The 20771-nt window shown below is 32.8% G+C and overlaps 1 protein-coding gene across 2 annotated transcripts; it reads left to right on the top strand.

Annotated features, from left to right (window-relative positions):
* The first annotated feature begins 5257 nt into the window (after window positions 1–5257).
* Window positions 5258–10008, top strand: LOC144567463 (uncharacterized). Of its 2 annotated transcripts, none has more exons than XM_078317606.1 (3): window positions 5258–5376; window positions 9045–9147; window positions 9637–10008. In XM_078317606.1, the coding sequence occupies exons 2-3, from the start codon at window positions 9054–9056 to the stop codon at window positions 9780–9782; spliced, it is 240 nt and encodes a 79-aa protein (XP_078173732.1). In that variant the 5' UTR covers window positions 5258–5376; window positions 9045–9053; the 3' UTR covers window positions 9783–10008. The 2 variants fall into 2 exon arrangements, with proteins under 2 accessions (XP_078173732.1, XP_078173733.1); XM_078317607.1 differs by lacking the exon at window positions 5258–5376 and adding an exon at window positions 7473–7588.
* The last annotated feature ends 10763 nt before the right edge of the window (window positions 10009–20771 follow it).

The raw sequence follows: 20771 nt of genomic DNA, 5'->3' as shown, positions 1-20771 counted from the left end.
ATTTTTTTTAATTAGAGAAATTTATATATATCCCCATCAAAACTTCTCTTTTTTTGATATATCCCCATCACAACTCTAAATTTACCGAGATTTTTATATTTACCCAAAAAAATATATTTTTTATTAAAAATAACCACGGTTCGACGAAATTTTTAAAAATATCCAACTCGCGGAAAAAATCCGCGGCCCGGAAATTTTAATTTTTTTTTTTTTGGAGATTATGTTGTTCAGTTTATTTGGAATTTAGATTAGATTGAATTGTTAAGTTTGAGTTTTGTATGAATTTTATTTGTATTAATTGTTAAGTCAAAGTGTTTCTGAATCCAATTTTGCACCTCTGATTAACATAGTAAAACATTTTCAAAAATCATGAAAATTGATCGACATGCATTCTTGACATCGTAGAACAAAACTGTGAAGTTTCATACAAAATCTCAAAACAGATCGCGAGATATTATCTCTCAAAAATTGCCCGAACTGCTGAAGGAGTGCTTCTGAGCCCAACTTTGCACCTCTGGTTAACATACGAAAGCATCTTCCAAAATCATGAAAATTAACCGACATGCAATCTTGACATCGTAGAACATGACTGTGAAGTTTCACAAAAAATCTCAAAACAGATCGCGAGATATTGTCTTTCAAAAATTGCCCGAACTGCTGCAATCTTGACATCGTAGAACATGACTGTAAAGTTTCACAAAAAATTTCAAAACAGATCGCGAGATATTGTCTTTCAAAAATTGCCCGAACTGCTGAAGGAGTGCTTCTGAGCCTAACTTTGCACCTCTGGTTAAGATAGGTAAACATCTTCCAAAATCATGAAAATTGACCGACATGCAGTCTTGACATCGTAAAACAAAACTGTGAAATTTCATACAAAATCTCAAAACAGATCACGAGATATTATCTCTCAAAAATTGCCCGAACTGCTGAAGGAGTGCTTCTGAGCCTAACTTTGCACCTCTGGTTAAGATACGAAAGCATCTTCCAAAATCATGAAAATTGACCAACATGCAATCTTGACATCGTAGAACAGGATTGCATGTCGGTCAATTTTCATGATTTTGGAAGATGTTTACCTATGTTAACCAGAGGTGCAAAGTTAGGCTCAGAAGCACTCCTTCAAGAGTTCGGGCAATTTTGAAAGACAATATCTCGCGATCTGTTTTGAGATTTTTTGTGAAACTTCACAGTCATGTTCTACGATGTCAAGATTGCATGTCAGTTAATTTTCATGATTTTGGAAGATGCTTTCGTATGTTAACCAGAGGTGCAAAGTTGGGCTCAGAAGCACTCCTTCAGCAGTTCGGGCAATTTTTGAGAGATAATGTCTCGCGGTCTGTTTTGAGATTTTGTATGAAACTTCACAGTTTTGTTCTACGATGTCAAGACTGCATGTCAGTCAATTTTCATGATTTTGGAGGATGCTTTCGTATGTTAACCATAGGTGCAAAGTTGGGCTCAGAAGCACTCCTTCAGCAGTTCGGGCAATTTTTGAGATATAATATCTCGCGATCTGTTTTGAGATTTTGTATGAAACTTCACAGTTTTGTTTTACGATGTCAAGACTGTATGTCGGTCAATTTTCATGATTTTTGAAAATATTTTACTATGTTAACCAGAGGTGTAAAATTAGATTCAGAAGCACTCCTTCAGCAGTTCGGACAATTTTTGAGATATAATATCTCGCGATCTGTTTTGAGATTTTGTATGAAACTTCACAGTTTTGTTCTACGATGTCAAGACTGCATGTCGGTCAATTTTCATGATTTTTGAAATTGTTTTACTATGTTAACCAGAGGTGTAAAATTAGATTCAGAAGCACTCTGACTTAACAATTCATACAAATAAAATTCATACAAAACTCCAACTTAACAATTCAAACTAATCTAAATTCCAAATAAACTGAACAGCATAATCTCCAAAAAAAAAATTATTAAAATTTTCGGGCCGTGGATATTTTCCACGGGGCGGAATAAAAAATTCGGGGCCGCGGATTTTTTCCGCGGGTTGGGTATTTTTAAAAATTTCGCCGAATCGTGGTTATTTTTAATAAAAATATATTTTTTTGGGTAAATATAAAAATCTCGGCTAAATTTAGTTATATCCCATCAAAACTAAATGATTTTATTTATATGCCCAGTTTTTCATTTAACCTCTTAAAATTTCAAATAAATATTAATAAAATATTTAAAAGACTATTTTGCCCTCATCATAATTACTGTCCTACTCCTTTTTCCCACTAGCTAATTCCACACGGAAAGTATCGTTACTACATCTCCAGTATCTCCCTTCTGATTTCGACCCAGTCAGAGATCGTAGTCACTACCAAGCTCGGAAAAAAAAAAAATCCAGTTAGAGATCATTGGAGGAGATGAAAAAAGGGGCTGGAGACGGCTGGTCAGACTCCTATCAGTAAATACTAAATAGAGAGACGTAGTAAACCAAATTTAGTGATTTTTGTTGCATTAGGATTGTGTATAAATAAGGAATGTACTCAATTTAGCGAATTATGAAGTGATTGTATGAGTTCCACCTAAGACTTGACAGTTATGCCATTTGTATCGATTTTCTGAGATTTTAATCAATTGAGTTTGTTTGTTCTTTTGTTCAGTTCTTGCGCTCTTTGATCAATTACAAAGCACATGTGTCATATTGAGCCCTTGTCTATGAGCTCACTTATTAGGCCAATAAAAGGATGAACTGTACTGTTTTTCCAAAAAAATTGTCGGACAAAAAAAATATCACAAAATATGAAGTTCATTTCTTACATCTGGTCTAATTGCTAGAATTCATTTATCTGGATATTAGGCTGACATTCATGTCAGATTATGTGCTCTCTTGATGATCCTTAATTTGTTTTTATAATGATATTGCAATATCATTAGAATATTTTTTTTACTTGCTGGCACCACCAGCATGGTCGATGTCTCTGTCTCTATCTCTCTTGTTTAGGTGCTAGGAAGTAATCCATTCTGTTTTTTTTGTTGGTAGTGCTGACAATATAGTGGGACTGGTATAACAAGTTGTCCCTTTGTTTTTGGCATCGATCAGGTAAGACAGTAACTAGATCTTAATATGATATTATGATAGAAAGAACATTCTAGTAAACAGATAATGTTTACTTGTATTATCCTTAATTATTTTGTGACAAATATGGTGAGTTATTAGTTTGTTTCATATTTTGCTATTTTTTGCTTCCTATTTTGTGTAGTTTAATGATCAGTTTTTATAAAAAATCGATGGTATTTGTTACGTCCTATTTGTATCATTCAGCCCCTGTAAGGTCTCAAACAAAATCGATGCTAAAAAAAAGCTATGAAATTCAAGTAAAACAGAATCGATGCTAAAAGAAAGCTGTGACAATAATGAAAAAGTTGGATTTAGTACAAAAAACAAAAGAAAAAAAATGGGGATATAAATAAGTGTACACCGCAGATGAATTATATGCTGTTAAATTTAGAAAAACGAAAGGGTACAAATAGACTCAAAATTCACCGTATTTGCAAAGAGATTATCTTTTTTTTTTTTCTTGTCCTTGAACAGTGAGAGATAAAACTCCTCCTGCAAATAGGCATTTGAACATGAACTGCTTCAATAAACCTTCAATTGCCGGAGCTCAGAACATGAATTACTTCAATAAACCATGACCAAAAATAATTCTGATAAATCCAGCCCTCTTTCTTATTTCATTGACAATTGCATTAGAACAATTCAACCCAATAGATGTAATTGACTTGATTAATATCAGGTAAAGACAGATAGTTATTAGGAAACTGAAATTTTCAGAATAAGGACGATAGCAAACGGTCAAACCAATTTTTTTTTGCTTCTAAGTTCGGTAAATAGTAAATTGTCTAATTGAAACTCATAACAAAATAATGCTTCTGAACTTACAAGTAGTCTGAGAGGCGAGCTGGACAGGAATTGCTTTTGAGACTTAGAAGCATAGTGACAAGATACCCGAATTATATCCGAATTATACCCGTTTAATTCTTTTTTGGGGTGATGCCGAACTGAACACCGAATTATTCGGTTGACCGAACTTTGACCGAATTAAACCCGAATAATTCCCGAATTTTACGAACTTTTTCCGAATTTTTCCTGAATTTTTTCAAGAACAATTATTTTTTTGGCTTTTTATTTTTTTGCTCCCTTGCAGGATTGAGATTTCTGATCCGGATAATTCCGAATCATTCCCGAATTATACCCGAATTATACCCGAATCACGAATTTTTGATCTCGCCGAACCGAACCCGAATAATTCATTTGTCACTATGCTTAGAAGCACAGCAACCCATGAATTATTTGTTGTTAAATTTAGAAAACCCAAAGAAAAAGTTCATTCCGTAGATGAAGAATTGGAGTGTGCGGAGAAGAATTGAGAGGAAGGGGCAATGTCACCTAGGAAATGGTTTGGCGGGAGAAAGAAAGATGAGGAATCAGGACTGTAATTTTGATAAAGGGCAAAACAGTCTTTTAAATATTTTATTAATATTTATCTTAAATTTTAAGATATTAAATGAAGAAATGGGGATATAAATAAAATCATTTAGTTTTGATGGAGATATAACTAAATTTAAAGTTGTGATGGGGATATATCTAAAAAGAGAAGTTTTGATGGGGATATATATAAATTTCTCTTTTAATTATTTTATGAGATTCGAACCCCTCGCCGAAGATGACCGGTTGTATTATTGATTCACTGTAAGACAGTATGAACCGAATTTTTTTTTTCCAATTCAATACCATATAAATTTTTTTATTTAAATTTCGAACTTATAAACTCTGATAAAAAAAACATATATTTTTACTTACTAGATCAAAAATTGATTCTTATGAAGAAAAATACTTATAAATAACATGAAAAAAATTCAAAATTTTACTTCTACCATCGGTTCCGTCCGATTTTGAAAAATACCACAACCACTAACTTTGTCAGTCGGTACTCGGTAGGAACCAGCTCCGACCCACTCACTTCGTCAGCAGCCCACAGCTGATCCCTAAAGATGGTGTGTTATTTGTAAGTCTTGTTACTGTGTTATATTAAATATTTGATCGCTCATACTACATTATATCCATCTGACTAAAGTAAATTATTTGATTGTTCATACTAAATTTTATGCGCCAGATTAAGATGCTTATTTGCCCAAGGAATCGAACTTTCGTCGGCTCTAATGCATGACTAGAGATAACAAGTCCAAAAAGGATAAATTTTGGGCCTTTGGCCCAATAAAACATTAGGCCTGCAATTGTGGGAGAAGTCCTTACCCTGAAATTAGGCGTATTGAAACTTTTCCAGATAAACCGGAGAATACTTCCTGCATTCCACCTCGAACCCTAGCCTCTCCCGTTCGCTCTCTCCGTCGATCAAAGGTAAGAAGTTCGCTATTTTTTTGTTTCTGTTTAATTCGATTGTATTTCCCAAGCTATTATGTTGCCCTTATTTGTTTCGTTTGTGAATATTGTTTGCTAATCTCGAACCTCAATTTTTTTTAATAAAACAGAAATATTAGATCCTGAGGCTTTGTTATTGTTTTTGTATGATCGATTCTTGTATTGTGGAGTTCTGATACCCCGTTGATGGGGAAATCTTTTGGTTCATGAATTGTGGACCTGAAATTGTATAGCTGAAGTCTCGGGTTCGATTTCACGAACTGATAATCCAATCGTGAGATCTGATGTCTGAACCCCCTTTCTATCAATATTAAAAAAAACTCACCTTCTATTATTTTTGGATTGTCTATCATGTTTCCTTCTTTACCAATTCTTAACCTTATATTTGTTCTAACATACGATCAATGAAGCTTGGTGTTTATCTCTCTGTATCTTACACCTAAATCCTATGGTTGGAGTATAGTTAGAGTAATACCTATATCTATCTTTCTAAACAGAATCCTGAAACTTCTTCCTATTTAACAATCTTTTATGCAGGTTTTGTACTTTATTAAAGGTTGTTAGTTGGTACGCTGTTAAACTTTGCTTTCTAGTGTAACTCTTTATGTACCAGATCACTTGGGCGTTACTAAAATCTGAAATTCATAATAGAGGTGCTATCGGGTCGGGTCGGGTTCGGATACTATTATATTTGGATCCGTACTCTAAAAGTGTTCGGGTCCAAATTTCGATCCATACACTTATCTGTTTCAATTCGGGTCGGGTCCGGATCCGGGTACCTATCTACCCGTAGATATTTCGGATCCAGTCTTTCGGTTTCGGTAGATATATATCCATAACTTGTTTGTAGATTATCGAGTCCGGTTCAGATACGGGGCGGTTCTGGATCCAGAGCGGGTATATGTCACAAAAAAATCAGGAGGATGGAGAGAAAATAATTTTTGAAAAAAAAATATTGAAGAAGAGATATAATTTTTAAAAAGTAAAATATTAGAGATGACGATTTCATTTTTTATGGTTCAAAAAATCTATGAATGACATACTAATAATTTGTAGAAATGATATATCAATGAGAGCAATAAATTTCCATTATTATGCAGAGAATATCAAGACAAATATTGAAGGATATATCCATAGTAATAAATTTTATTTAAAAAATTAATGCGGTTGTTATAAAATGAATAAATTTGGCATCTATCTATGTGTATAAACATAGCGAATATGTCACAGCATTCTATTTTCTCATATTAAAAAAAGTACTGGGCTCTCCACGGCTTATGCAAAAATTAATATGTAAAGTTATATTTTTATATATTAATAGTTATTAATATATGTTTTATCGGGTATTTATACGGGTATCGGGTCGGATTCGGTTATGGGTCGGATAATTAAATGAAACTCATATCCTACCCATTACAGTATCGGTTCCGGTTCAGATCCGGGTCAGATATTAAATTATTAATTTTGTAACCATACCCATAATTTAACTGGTTATATTTTTTAAACCATATCCTATCCAAATTAATCGAATCTGGGTCGAATCCGGATAATCAAGTAAAAGTAGCACCTCTAATTCATAATTGACTAAATCAAATTAAATCGGAAACTAAATCAATCAGATTGGGAGCCGCCATGTTTTTTTGTCTCATTCTATTAGAACTCCATAGCGGATTAAAAAGAAACGATTCAACCTTGGACCCAGCCCGTATGGATTATTCTTTGAGGCCTGCTTTATCCCAACCAAATTACAAGGAAAAGAATAAAATGCCTACGGCTACGGGCTTGTGCAGTTGTGCTAAAGAAAAGAAGAAGAAAAAGGACCAGCTCGCGCTGTGCTGCTTCTAGACTCTTCCACACCGCACTGTTGACACCTATAATATTTTCACAAAATCGCATCTTAACAGATCCGAGGGATGCGATAGCCTCTCGAACCTTCCCGACACAAAACCCTTGGATAAGTTAACTTTCATCGACCTGGTCTTCCAACACCGACTTTCACTAATTGTGGGACCGGACTCAGTACGATTTATGCACTCTCACGAACCAAGTTTAGGTAGGAAACGGAGTACATTTCATCTATAAAGAGACCAATCCTTTGCCTACTTCGCGAGAGAATAGAGAGCTGCTGAGAAGGAAAAGCCTTATCCTACCAAAGTATCGCTAAAACCCTAGCCTCCCAATCAGTAGCGAGGTGAGCTTCATTCAGATTTTGCTTTTATTTGCTTATACCCAGCAGCTATTATTTTGTCTGGAACTTATAGTTCGATTGAAAATTAACAGTGATAAGACGGGGTTGATTCGCACTAAATCTAGATTAAATTTGTAGGTCTGGCTTAGATTTAAATGCAAAATTAGTATTGTTCGGCAAATTTTTTTGGCTGTACATCCGACGAGTTTCTGTTTCATGGTTCTTTAGAAGAGTCAACTGTCACTGGTATAAGCGCATCTGTAACAGATCGGGTTTTTTGTGGTCGATCGGCGCTGTAACTCATTGAATCGGCGTCTGACAAGTGAGGCACGTTACTCAGGTCGCATGGGTCGCCTCTCCAATGGCGGATCGCCAATCCGCACCGGATCTCGCTGCTGCTGAACAATCTGTTTAAATGTTTGTCTCATCTGAAGTGGCGCCATTACTGAGCCCAGCATCGCTTCCTTTGGGCCTGGTGCTGAGCATAGCCCACCATCTAACTTGAGAAAGGCTTGGTGGAGAAGACGGAGATGAAGTTGCGAGGCCCGTGGCACAAATTTGCTCATCGCTTTTTCGCTTTTTTTTTTTGTTTTTTCTAATTGCCTTAGATCGCCTCCATTATCACCTTCATCGCCTCTCTCCACTCAGTGCTCATTATTTCGACTTTATATTGTAATTACTCTCTTATACTTTGCTTTCTAGTGTAACTCTTTAGGTACCAGATCACTTGGGCGTTACTAAAATCTGAAATTCATAATTGACCTATCATTAATCACATGATAATATGTTCTCGAACCTCAATTTTTTTTAATAAAACAGAAATATTAGATCCTGAGGCTTTGTTATCGTTTTTGTATGATCGATTCTTGTATTGTGGAGTTCTGATACCCCGTTGATGGGGAAATCTTTTGGTTCATGAATTGTGGACCTGAAATTGTATAGCTGAAGTCTCGGGTCCGATTTCACGAACTGATAATCCAATCGTGAGATCTGGTGTCTGAACCCCCTTTCTATCAATATTAAAAAAAACCCACCTTCTATTATTTTTGGATTGCCTATCATGTTTCCTTCTTTACCAATTCTTAACCTTATATTTGTTCTAACATACGATCAATGAAGCTTGGTGTTTATCTCTCTGTATCTTACACCTAAATCCTATGGTTGGAGTATAGTTAGAGTAATACCTATATCTATCTTTCTAAACAGAATCCTGAAACTTCTTCCTATTTAACAATCTTTTATGCAGGTTTTGTACTTTATTAAAGGTTGTTAGTTGGTACGCTGTTATACTTTGCTTTCTAGTGTAACTCTTTATGTACCAGATCCCTTGGGCGTTACTAAAATCTGAAATTCATAATTGACCTATCATTAATCACATGATAGTATGTTGTTGAATTATAGAGACAAGCATAAATCAATTAGAAAGTAATAATTAATAATGTTGATGGATATGGTGCAGTGAGAAAAGATGTCGACCAAATACATCATCGGCTCACTTGCTGGTGCCGCTGTCATAGCTTATGTTTTTGACAACATCATGGCTGATCAGAAGATCTTTGGAGGTATAATCTTTTCCATTTTTGCCAACAACAGCTATTTTGCCTTTCGTATTTAAGGAATAATTTGTTTTCTTCCAGAGAATATGAAAGCATCATCTATGATGCTCTTGTAAGAGAATGATCTCCTGCATCTACAAACAGGAGAATAACACACAAATATAACTATTCCTTGAAAGAAACTATAAACTGTCTGTCTTTTCTTCCCCGTCCGTGTGGAGTCAGACAGTGAGTTAGGTGGGGTAAATTGCACACCTAAGTAAATACTGGAGGAGGAGCTCAAATGATAATATTTAGGTTTTGTAGGGTTAAATTATACTGGTGGTGTGCCATATTTCTTGTTTGGATTTTGTTGTGCAGGAGTATATTTCAAATTGTCATTTTCTTAAATAAACCTTGGTTCTTATGTCATCTTGGAACCTTCCATGGAGGTTCTGTGGTCTCATCCTACTTAGATATTATCACTATTTTGTACCTTTGGCTTTGTTGAATCAGGAACGACACCATCGACTGTCGCTAACAAGGAATGGTGGCTTGCAACTGACAAGCAGTTCCAGGCATGGCCCCGCACAGCTGGCCCACCAGTTGTGATGAACCCAATCAGCCGTCAGAACTTCATTGTCAAGTCTTCTGATTCCTAAATCAGATGCATTCTCTCTTTTAAGGCCTTTTTTTATGTTGCTTTCCCTTTCTTATAACATGCAGAGATGACACTGTATAGGTATTTGCAATATTTTCTTCAATTGTTTGATGCGGTGACCATTTATGTGATTTGTTGATCATGCTCATTTTGAGCTGTAATAATATACTTTAGAGTCTGTTTTACAGTGGCTGCTATTTTTCAAGGGATTTGGAAATAGTTAGCTATCTTCTTACTCTGTTTTAATCGTTTTTTTTTATATTTTGATGATTTAATATTTACATGGAAACTTTAGAGTTGATATTTGTCGAACAACAAGCAGACCAGTAAGTGGTACATACTTTTGAGTGTTCATTGCACTCTCAGAGATTCAATATTTAGGCTTGAATTTTCTTCTAATCAAAGCAAACAAATTTCTCTGATTCTTGAAATTTTTGTCAGAACTATTTTGGGCTGTTGAAATTATATGACACCAAGGAATTGCATCCTGCATCCTACATTCCTACGACGCATCCGAATGTTTTGAAATGAAAACCACGGTTGTAGGAGTAATGCTGCCGCTTTTTTTTAATATCCAAAATTAAATACAAAATAACAGAAATGTTAAGTTGAGCTGAATATTTTTTAACTTTTGGCGGCCGAGAAAAAATTAAGTCCGTTTTTTTTTTCCTTCTTGTGGAATTGGTTAAAAAAGGGTTGTTTCTCTCTCCTCTCACTCAAAAACCCATCATAAGAGAAAAAGAAGAGAGGAAGAAAAGGATGAATAGTAATAATTGAGAAAGATTGTTCAATTGTAGTGTAGTGAGAGGAGGGTCAATGGGTGTTCGAGATAGAAATGAGACAAAAATATGCAGTTGTTGTACCTATTTTATGGGGGGATTATGTAGGCGAGCAATTCAGTATGAAATTTCAGATGATAATTGTGGAACATCTTTATAATCATGGTTTGAAAAAATAAACGATTGAACTAGAGCCTCAAACATTGAACGATGACTTTGTTTCTTGTACTTATACTGATAATGCTAGTACTTTGTCTGTTGTTACTGATCTAGAGCCGCCTACTAAGAAGTATAATTACTAGTGCTTAAATTATGATTTAAGGTTATAAGTTTGATGAATTAGGGTTTTACCATCTTGTACTAGAGTTTTAATTTCATTTATTTAGAATCTGTTGTATGTTGGATGGAACATTGTAATTGAATTTTAATGTATATTTGAAGGTCATCTACTTAGTATGCAAAAATCCTAGAATTAATTTTTGAATATGATAAAAAAACATTAAAGTTATAAAAATTGATAATCAACTTGCTTATAATTTAGTCTAAATAAAGTCGTTCAAACCATACAAATAAAGTTTACACAAATTACAAATAAAATAGTTTTCAAAGCTGCATCTAAATAAATAAGTTCACAATATACATACAAAAATTAATTTAAATCACCTACTATGTCTAAAATGATTTCTAAGAAACCAACCAGTTTCAAGAGATTGACTACCAGATGCCCATAAGCAATGGTTCCAGCAAGCTGCATAAATTCTTCAAATTCTCAAATTGTCAGGCTATTGCAAGCTTAAGACTCTTTCACAATCTGTTTTACTTTGGGGTTACATTGTCATACCTTACATTTACCAAAAAAATCGTCTAAAAATTCTTCTTTTTTGTCTCTGAAGTTGCCTCTTTCTTTCCTTTTCTATTCTTCTTTTTCTCTTATGATATATTTGAGTGAGTTGTGAGTGGGAGGAGAGAGAAACAACTCTTTCATAGTCAATTTTAAAGAAGAAAAAAAAAATGGGCCATCCAAACTTTCTCGCCAAAAATTTTAACCTGGGCATTTTTAAAAATATTCAGAACTGGATATTTCTGTTATTTTGTATTTAATTTTGAATGTTTGAAAAAAAAAGGTAATGGTGTGATGACTATTAAAGCAATACAGGCCTGATTGAATTTTTAATTGAGCAAACAAGCTTCTAACCATTTCGTGGAAGACAGAAGTTCTTCTGTATCTTGATATCATAAGTCGTTTAATTTTTGACTGAAAGCAGACCAAACTCTGGTCATGGAAGGAGGTGGTACCGCGCATAAGAGCATCTATATTTCAACAATTCAATTCAAATGAGTTTTTAAATAACTATTAATCATTTTTTAGAAATTAAAGTATCTAAAGTTTTTAAGTCTCACATCTCTGAAATTAATTATATAATTTATATTAAGTCACGTCAGCAATAACTTAAAAAAGAGAAACAATTTCAGTCAATTATTTGATTGGCATAGAGTTTATAAACAGTTTCTTAATAAAAAACTTTAGTGCATAATTTCTAAATAAGAAATTTTCTTGCATCTCTGAAACTGAATTAAAAACTGCCACATCAGATTAGAAACTCTAATAGTTTCAGGAATGTAAATGCTCTAAGAATGTTTTTATGGAGAGCAGTGCATGATAGCCTGGCTAAGGCACACAAGTTACACGAGTGGGTCAATGCTACTAATCCGGTATGCCAGTGGTGTGGCCAAGAAGATGACACGCCAATGCACCTACTGTTCCACTGTTTAGTTTCACGAGCGACCTGGTTCGCATCGAAATTCACGCTAAGGGTGGATACCTTACCATAAATATTGTTGGGAACCTTTTATCAGTAATTAGGTTCACTTAGGCAATACCACAAACACCTTGTGTGCAGTAGAAAACCAGAACTGGTATGGTATAGGTAGAACTCAGCACCAATTTTCAGCAAGAAAGTAGATTGAAAACAACAAAAAACATTCACACAAATTCTGAAAACAAAGACACTTTCAACTGATTAATATCAAGGTTTTATGCTTACAAACCATACACACATTTTCATCATATGAGATAAACAAAGAGAGATGACTAAGGCTTGTACCAGCCTTCTAAAACAACCTGTGCATTTCTCTTTTTTTCTTCCTATCTCTACTATCTTTTTCAAGAAGGACATACATAACTAAGAGGAAAGGGCTAAACTTATAGAACACGCTAGAACCTCCTGTAGGAAATATCAAAGCAGCTCAAAATTTCTCTTTTACAAAATAGACCTTAGACTTAACAAAAATGTCAATATAGCCCTCTCTCTACTAAATTGACCCAAAATTAGCCCAAATCAATTGGGCTGAAATGAGGAGGGACCCAACAAATATTTGCAGAAACCTTGTTGATGATCTCTACAAACTCGGAGACACCGGACATAGCCAATTTTTGCAATTTACTGTGGTGTCTTAGGAAAACACGTAATGATGAAATCTTCTCAGCATGCAAAAAAAGCCCAAGGGCAATACTGTCCCAAGCAAGAAATGTGGTCCCTGACAAGACGGTGACAGTGGCGGCAATAAGTGAAAAGAGGCAGGATCCCATTACTATACCGGCTGGTACAGAAACGGTGCTACTGGATGCATCATGGGAAGTCTCGAACAGGTGTACACCATGAAATTAAGGAGATCTGAGTCACATGAATTATGAGAAGGGGAAGCAGCAGGTTCGTTTCATGTTGAAATCATGGCACTTCTAAAGGTACTTAGGTACGTGATTGGCCAAAGTCCACTTAAGAAATTGGCCCTGTACTCGGATTGTAAAATACTGGTACGGCTGATGCAAGAAGCAAACACACAAGAGGTGCCTTCCTGAAGAGCTCTTGAAGATCTGACACAGTGCAATGCCATCCTCCAAGCAAATGCGGCATATCTCACACTCAGCCACATAAATAGGAAAGTTCTTAAATTGCGCGCCCCGCGTACGATTTAGCTAATATATCCACATGAATGGTGTGAAGGACAGGTACAATCCCAGCACAAGCAATTTCCTTCTGGTTTTTGAACTGGTACAAGAGCAACATAACTAGAATTGTGATACTGGTTCGTTAATTTTAGGTTTTCTTTATAATTTTCAGTTCATGTTATTTAGGTTGATTACGCAACTGGTTTTATTTATTTTCATCAAGGTGTGATGTAAGATTTGTAAACTTTTTATTCTCAGTAATGATATGTGCCTACGGGCTTTCTCTGAAAAAAAAAAAAAAAAAAAAAAATTGACGAAGTATTCCTTGTCAGTTGCTCATTTCACTCCTCAGTTCACAAAATAGCATATATATATATTTTTTTAAACTATTAGCAGTGACTGCTAAGTATAATTTTTATTAATTAAAACAAAATAGCATATATCTCCACATATGAAATTAAGGTCATCTTTCAACTCGACTCAAATTGCAATCGGACATGTCTAGTTAAACCGACAAATCAATATAGAATAATAGATGGGGGCTGTCCGAAATTTTTTTATCTGTAGAAATTAAAAAAAATTAAAGAGAGAGAAACAGTTCTTTCAAAAAGGAAAGAGAGAGAAACAGAAAATATATTATGTTTTTGATTGATAGAAAGATATGTAGAATCTCTACCGATGTTAAAAAGAAAAAAATTTAGATCAGTAGAAATTCTACCGATTCAAATTTAGTGTTTTTTATTTTTAATTCGATGTATAGATGGAGAGAATTTTTCTATTATATTTTTAGTAAAATATAAATTTTTTAAAAAAATAGATGGAATATTTCCATTATATCTAAATTTTATAAGAGGAGGGTTCAAATGCACTCTATTTTTCAAATCTTTTTTCTCCGTTTTCAAAGTCCGAATAGTCAATCCGAACCGTTAGATGAGATCTATATATTAAGATGTGCTTGGAGACCAAATTTTACATTTTTTGGAATTTTTTTACAATTTATTAAGCCACTTTGAAAATCGCTGATTTTACATTTTCTGGACCATTGGATCAGCGATTTTCAAAGTGGCTTAATAAATAGTAAAAAAATTCAAAAAAATGTAAAATTTGGTCTCCAAGCACATCTTAATATATAGATCGCATCTAACGGTTCAGATTGACTATTCAGACTTTAAAAACGAAGAAAAAGGATAGGATGCATTTGAGTGCACAAAAATTTGGGTGCATTTGAACCCTCCTCATTTTATAATACTCTATCTTTTTTTGTAAAATCTTTTTATATTTTACCAGAGAAAAACTAAAAGAAATAAAAGACAAACTGGTTTAGATCGATAGAATTCCTTCCAAATCAAACTTTTTGATTTTTAAAATCGGTAAGAATCCTACTAATCTTTTTACCAATCAAAAATATAATATACTCTTTTTATTTCTTTTCCTTCTTTTTCTTTAATTTCTACCGATAAAAAATTTCTGCAGTGCCCGGTTAAAACCAGAATTTTGTATTTATAGAAATTATATAAAAATAATATAGAATAATAGATAAATTGGCTTGATATTGTACTTTAACAGAAGATTTCGAAATTGTTTTGCAGTTTATTTTTTCTTAGAAATAGAAAATTTCTTAAGCATGGGGCCGAAATTTTTTTTTCTTACCATCCTGAAAAATCAGAATTAAACAAATACCACCTGTTTATTCAGATTTAAGATTCCGCCACGAACTCGAACTGAATCTGCGGACGGATTCCCAATTCGTGCTCGTATTGAACCTGCGGACCGATCCGTTCGCGTATTGAGCCTGCGCACGCATCTGTAAACGTACTGAATCGGCGCACCGTTCGCGTCCCCAGTCGGGGTTCGTAAATGTCATACCACTCTGAAAATTGAAACTTGAAGTTTGAACTCTTAGCTTGAAAATTTGACAGAATACATTAAAAAAAGAAATTTAATATCCTATCACATTTAACTCTGATGCCCAACCCAACAAGACCCCAGATTTAGTATACCATTAAAGATCTTCTTTCCATGTAGCCTATCCCTGACAGAAAAAATTTATATAGAAATACGAGGGTCTTTTGAACTGGTCAAAACATATGAAAATATTTATTCGCCACAGAGGATCCAAAATGAGCTTATAATATTTAAATATACAAAAAGTGTGTGCATATATGCAAATACCAAACTGCCCCTCACATGTAATCATGTAATAAATAGTCTTTTTTTGTGTGAAGTAATAAATATAGTTATGAAATTTAATTAAGTTAATGTTAATATCTAACTCTTTTATGAAAGAACCAAATTAAGTGCATACTGGTATTCGTGAAAATTAGTGAATTCTAGTTGGGTTGTACCAAATTAAATGCATATATGCCCTTCTGTTTGAGACTTATAGTATGAACTAGTACAGAGTCAGACTGTACCGGTATGAACTGGTACAAACTCAGACTGTACCGTATGAACTTTAGTTCAAGCCCCTCTCATTTTATTTTAGAAATTAAAAAAAGTAAACAAACTTCAACAAAAACCAAAGTTTATACAATCCATTATTAAAAATGAATTGCGTCAAAAGTAAAACAAAAGTACAAATCAAAATGACGAATTTCCAAAAAATTATCAAACAAAAAGCATTAAGCTACGAGGATGGAATCAAAATCCACAGGTCAGAAAATGTCTCAAAAACTTTCATCAACACAAGAAAACTGGAAAATTTTATAACCCTACGCTTGAATTCAAATAAAACAACAAAAATATATATATATGAGGAGGGTTCAAATGCACCCAAATTTTTGTGCACCCAAATGCACCCTATCTTTCAAATTCTTTTTCTCCGTTTTCAAAGTCCGAATAGTCAATCCGAACCGTTAGATGCGATCTATATATTAAGATGTGCTTGGAGACCAAATTTTACATTTTTTTGAATTTTTTTACTATTTATTAAACCACTTTGAAAATCGCCGATCCAATGGTCCAGAAAATGTAAAATCAGCGATTTTCAAAGTGACTTAATAAATAGTAAAAAAATTCCAAGAAATGTAAAATTTGGTCTCCAAGCACATCTTAATATATAGATCGCATCTAACGGTTCGGATTGACTATTCGGACTTTAAAAACGGAGAAAATAAATTTGAAAAATAAGGTGCATTTGGATGCACAAAAATTTGGGTGCATTTGAACCCTCCTCTATATATATATATATATAAATAAAAGCTTCAAAAGACGTAGACGAAGAGAAAGGAGAAAGGGATTCCCATCAAAATGGATGTCAAAAGAACGAGCATCTCAAGACGAAGCTTTCTATGGTGTCAAATCAACTGCGCTACCAAATTGGTAAACAGTCCTCTCAAGTTTTATTAATCGCAAATTGATTCGTTTTTGTCTATTATTGCACAAAGATGATGTCCTTCATAGTAATAATAAGATTGATCATAAGTTTGATACTAAGTATCTGTAACAAGTGCTGTTAAAATAAGGTATGACGTCTATTTTTTTTTTTAAATCGAGTTTTCACCGAAGAAAAACAAAATAAATAAGATCATAATACCATTTTTTTTTTTGCACAATATTAAACTTTTTGTCGAACAATCAATAACCTCTACTTTTTTTATGTATATAAACATAAAGAGAGTAATTTAGAGGAAATAAAATGCTATCCATGTGAGTATACATATCTAGCTACTATATTTCAGAAAGTTGAGTGATATAAAATTAATGTTCCTAACTTAATTCAATAGATGTCTTGTCAACAATGCAATTATATATGCAGCTATAGAACATATTATCTCACAAAATCCCGTTTATCAGTATTCTCATTAACTGAGGAGTCAAATCTTTTTACTTGCTTTATTATGTCAAATTTCTATTAAATTACTGACCGGTCGGACGCATTAATTATAGATAAATAGACTCATAAATATTTATCTGAGATATATTCCCAATTACCGAACATATTTTTTCAAATATACTCACATGGATGTGTGAACTTTTAAAATTTATATTTAAAAAAAAAAAAAAAAAACAGGCCGACCAAATTTCGGCCGATTCTATTAAAATTTCGGATGGGCAATTTTAAAAATATCCAGCTAAGTTGGTGAGATATGTTAAATTTATATTTAATGTTGGGTATTAAAAAAACAAAAATGTTTTGGTACCCCAAGCTAGGGGTGATTAATGAGCGAGTTAGGGTATGCTCATGCTCGCTCATTAAGTAAATGAGCGAGTTGTTAATGAGCGAGTTTAAATGAGCGGATAAATGAGCGAGTTGTAAATGAGCGAGTTTTTAATGAGCGAGTTATGAGCGGTTCACGAGTTATGACTTATGACTCATAACAAAATTATATAGTGTGCTCACGCATAACAAAATTTGTTAAAAGTCATCATAACAAATTGTCATAATTTATTTAAAATAAAATATAATAAAAATTCAACAAAAATATAATTATATTACAAAAATAAAATAATCCAACATAAACTAACAACAGAAACTAATAAAAATTCAACAACTATCGTCTTGTCGATTTTGACGGTCCTACTTGTGACATACAGATAGATATTTCATTGTCACATACCTACAAATTTGTATTATGAAAACAATAATGAAAATTCATCTTAAACAAGCAACAAGCAGTTGGAATTTTAAATTGCTAGTTTAGAATTAAACCTTCATCTTAAACAAGCAACCTTGGTTCTGCCGATTTACAAAAAAATGAATATGAAATCATGAATATTAGTATATTACACAAGATTAAATGTTATATTGTGCTCACTATATTACACAGGATTAAATATGAAATTATACTCACTATCTATCAATTTTAATGAGGCAAGGTTGATGTTACACAGAATTACACATGATTAAATGTGGCAGGGATTAGATGTGGCAAATTCTTAATGAGCGAGTTATGAGCGAGTTGAGTCATGCTCATGCTCGCTCATTAAGTAAATGAGCGAGTTGTTAATGAGCGAGTTTAAATGAGCGGATAAATGAGCGAGTTTAAGCGAGCTTTTAATGAGCGAGTTATGAGCGATTTACTCACCCCTACCCCAAGCCATCATATCCGAGTATGTTCCCCAAGTAATTTAACAGAAAAAACTTTCAGTGTTGTCTAACTTTCATTTCCAGTGCTAATATACAAACATTTAAAGCTATATTTATAACATTTTACAATACTACTCACAAACATATAAACCTCTGTATGAAAGCATTAAAATTATAAATCTGTAGAGTTTTAACTCTTAACTACTTTTGTCTTTAAGCCAAAAACGAAATAATTCATTTCACCTACTCTTTTTTATTTTTTCTCTGATTATTATAATTTATTTTTCCGACGACCCATGATAAATTTTACGAATCTAAAAATACGAACGTTGTCTATTCAATTTTATCTTTCAAATAAGATCCATGAAGAAATACTTTTGAGTAATTTTAAAGTCATTTGTTTTTTTAAGTAAAACTAATGAGCACTTTAAATTTTCAAGTTTTTAAATCTGAGTTTACAACCAAATTTTCAAGACTTTGTACATGAGATTTATATGTTTTGTAAATGAGCTTTCTAAATGTAGTGTTATTGTTGAGGTTTATATGCTTTGAAGTGTTACTGTTGAGATTTAAATTCATTGTACATGAGGTTTATATGTTTTATTCTAGAGATTTAAAGTATTATTAATGAGGTTTATATGCTTGTACATACGATTTAAATTATTTTGAAGCAAAATTAAAAAAAAAATTGAAAGTCACAAAGATTTAAAGTGGTAAAAAAAATTACGACACAAATATAACTCGAAAGTTATTCTTCATGGATCTCATTTGAAAGAGAAAATCGGGTAAAAAATATTCATATTTTTAGATTCGCAAAATTCATCACGGATCGTCGAGAAAATAGATTAGAATGATTAGATAAAAAAATAAAAAAGTGGGTGAAATGAATCATTCTGTTTTTGTTTGAAAACAAAAATAGTTAGGAGTTAAAACTATACATATTTAGAATTGTAATACTTGCAGACATAGGTTTAAATACTTGCTAATAACATTGTAAAATGTTATAAACAAAGTTTTAAATGTTTGAATATTAGCGCTGAAAATGAAATTTTTTTCTATTAAACTACTTAGAGGACGCGTTCGGAGATTTTATTTGAAGTACAATTATGAGGCTCCTAAAAAAAATCAGCGCAGGGTACATCGATTTTTTTTTTTACAGTTTGTTTTGTTTAGAAATGGAATTTTCTATGACACGCAGAGGAGGTTATAATAGAAAAAAAAAATCTTTCTGACAATTGTAATTTGTAAAGGAATCGAAAAAAAAAATTACACAATTTTTTGTACCGTCCATGTATTTTTTTACATTATTTCTATTAATAAAAAATTCTGGGAAAAAAACTGCTGAAGTGGTCACTCTCCCCGACATTTTTATTTTTACTCAATTAAAAAATTATTTTAATAATAATAATCAAGGTTTAGGAATAATTTTGAAAATACCCAAACCGTGGAATTTTTCCACGGCTTGGAATTTTAATTCTAGTCCATGGAAAAATTTCACAGTTCCATTTTTTTTTTACAAAACAGAAATTTTTATTTATTTTTTATTTTTTGTATTAGAAATGTTGGATATATTTCTTTGAAAATAGATGGAATACAATATAATTTGATTTATTAGAAAGACTGTAACAACCGGATCAACATTTTTCAGGTCGAATTTTTCGCGGCTGTAAGAAAAATTAATATATTTCATTATGTGTTATTGTAAAAAAAAATAGATACAACTTTTTATAAATTAAATGTACTAGAAGAATGACAATATTTTATGTATTACCTAGAAGTGACTTTTGAACCGGGATCAATAACTCAAAATCCAAGCATTTTTTTTTACAATAACACAAAATGAAATATATTAATTTTTCTTACAGCCACGAAAAATCCGACCTGAAAAATGTTGATCCGGGTTATTTGTTACAGTTTTTCTAATAAATCAAATTATATTGTATTCCATCTATTTTCAAAGAAATATATCCAACATTTATAATATTTTAATACAAAAAAATACAAATTTATGTTCTGTAAAAAAAAAAAAGTTGAAACCGTGAAATTTTTTCACGGATTGGAATCAGCCGTGAAAAAATTCCATGATTTGAGTATTTTTAAAATTATTCCTATACCTTAGTTATTATTATTAAAATAATTTTTTAATTAGATAAAAATAAAAATGTCGGTCACTCTCCCACTGCCACGTTGCCCAACAGCTGTGCCTCTGGAACAACTCAAAAGGCTTAAAAG

The sequence above is a fragment of the Carex rostrata genome, chromosome 16 (genome assembly GCF_964058835.1).
Source record: "Carex rostrata chromosome 16, lpCarRost1.2, whole genome shotgun sequence".
In the NCBI taxonomy this organism is placed as follows: domain Eukaryota; kingdom Viridiplantae; phylum Streptophyta; class Magnoliopsida; order Poales; family Cyperaceae; genus Carex; species Carex rostrata.
Note: the sequence above shows the minus strand (reverse complement) of the source record. Positions and strands in the feature narration are given on the sequence as shown.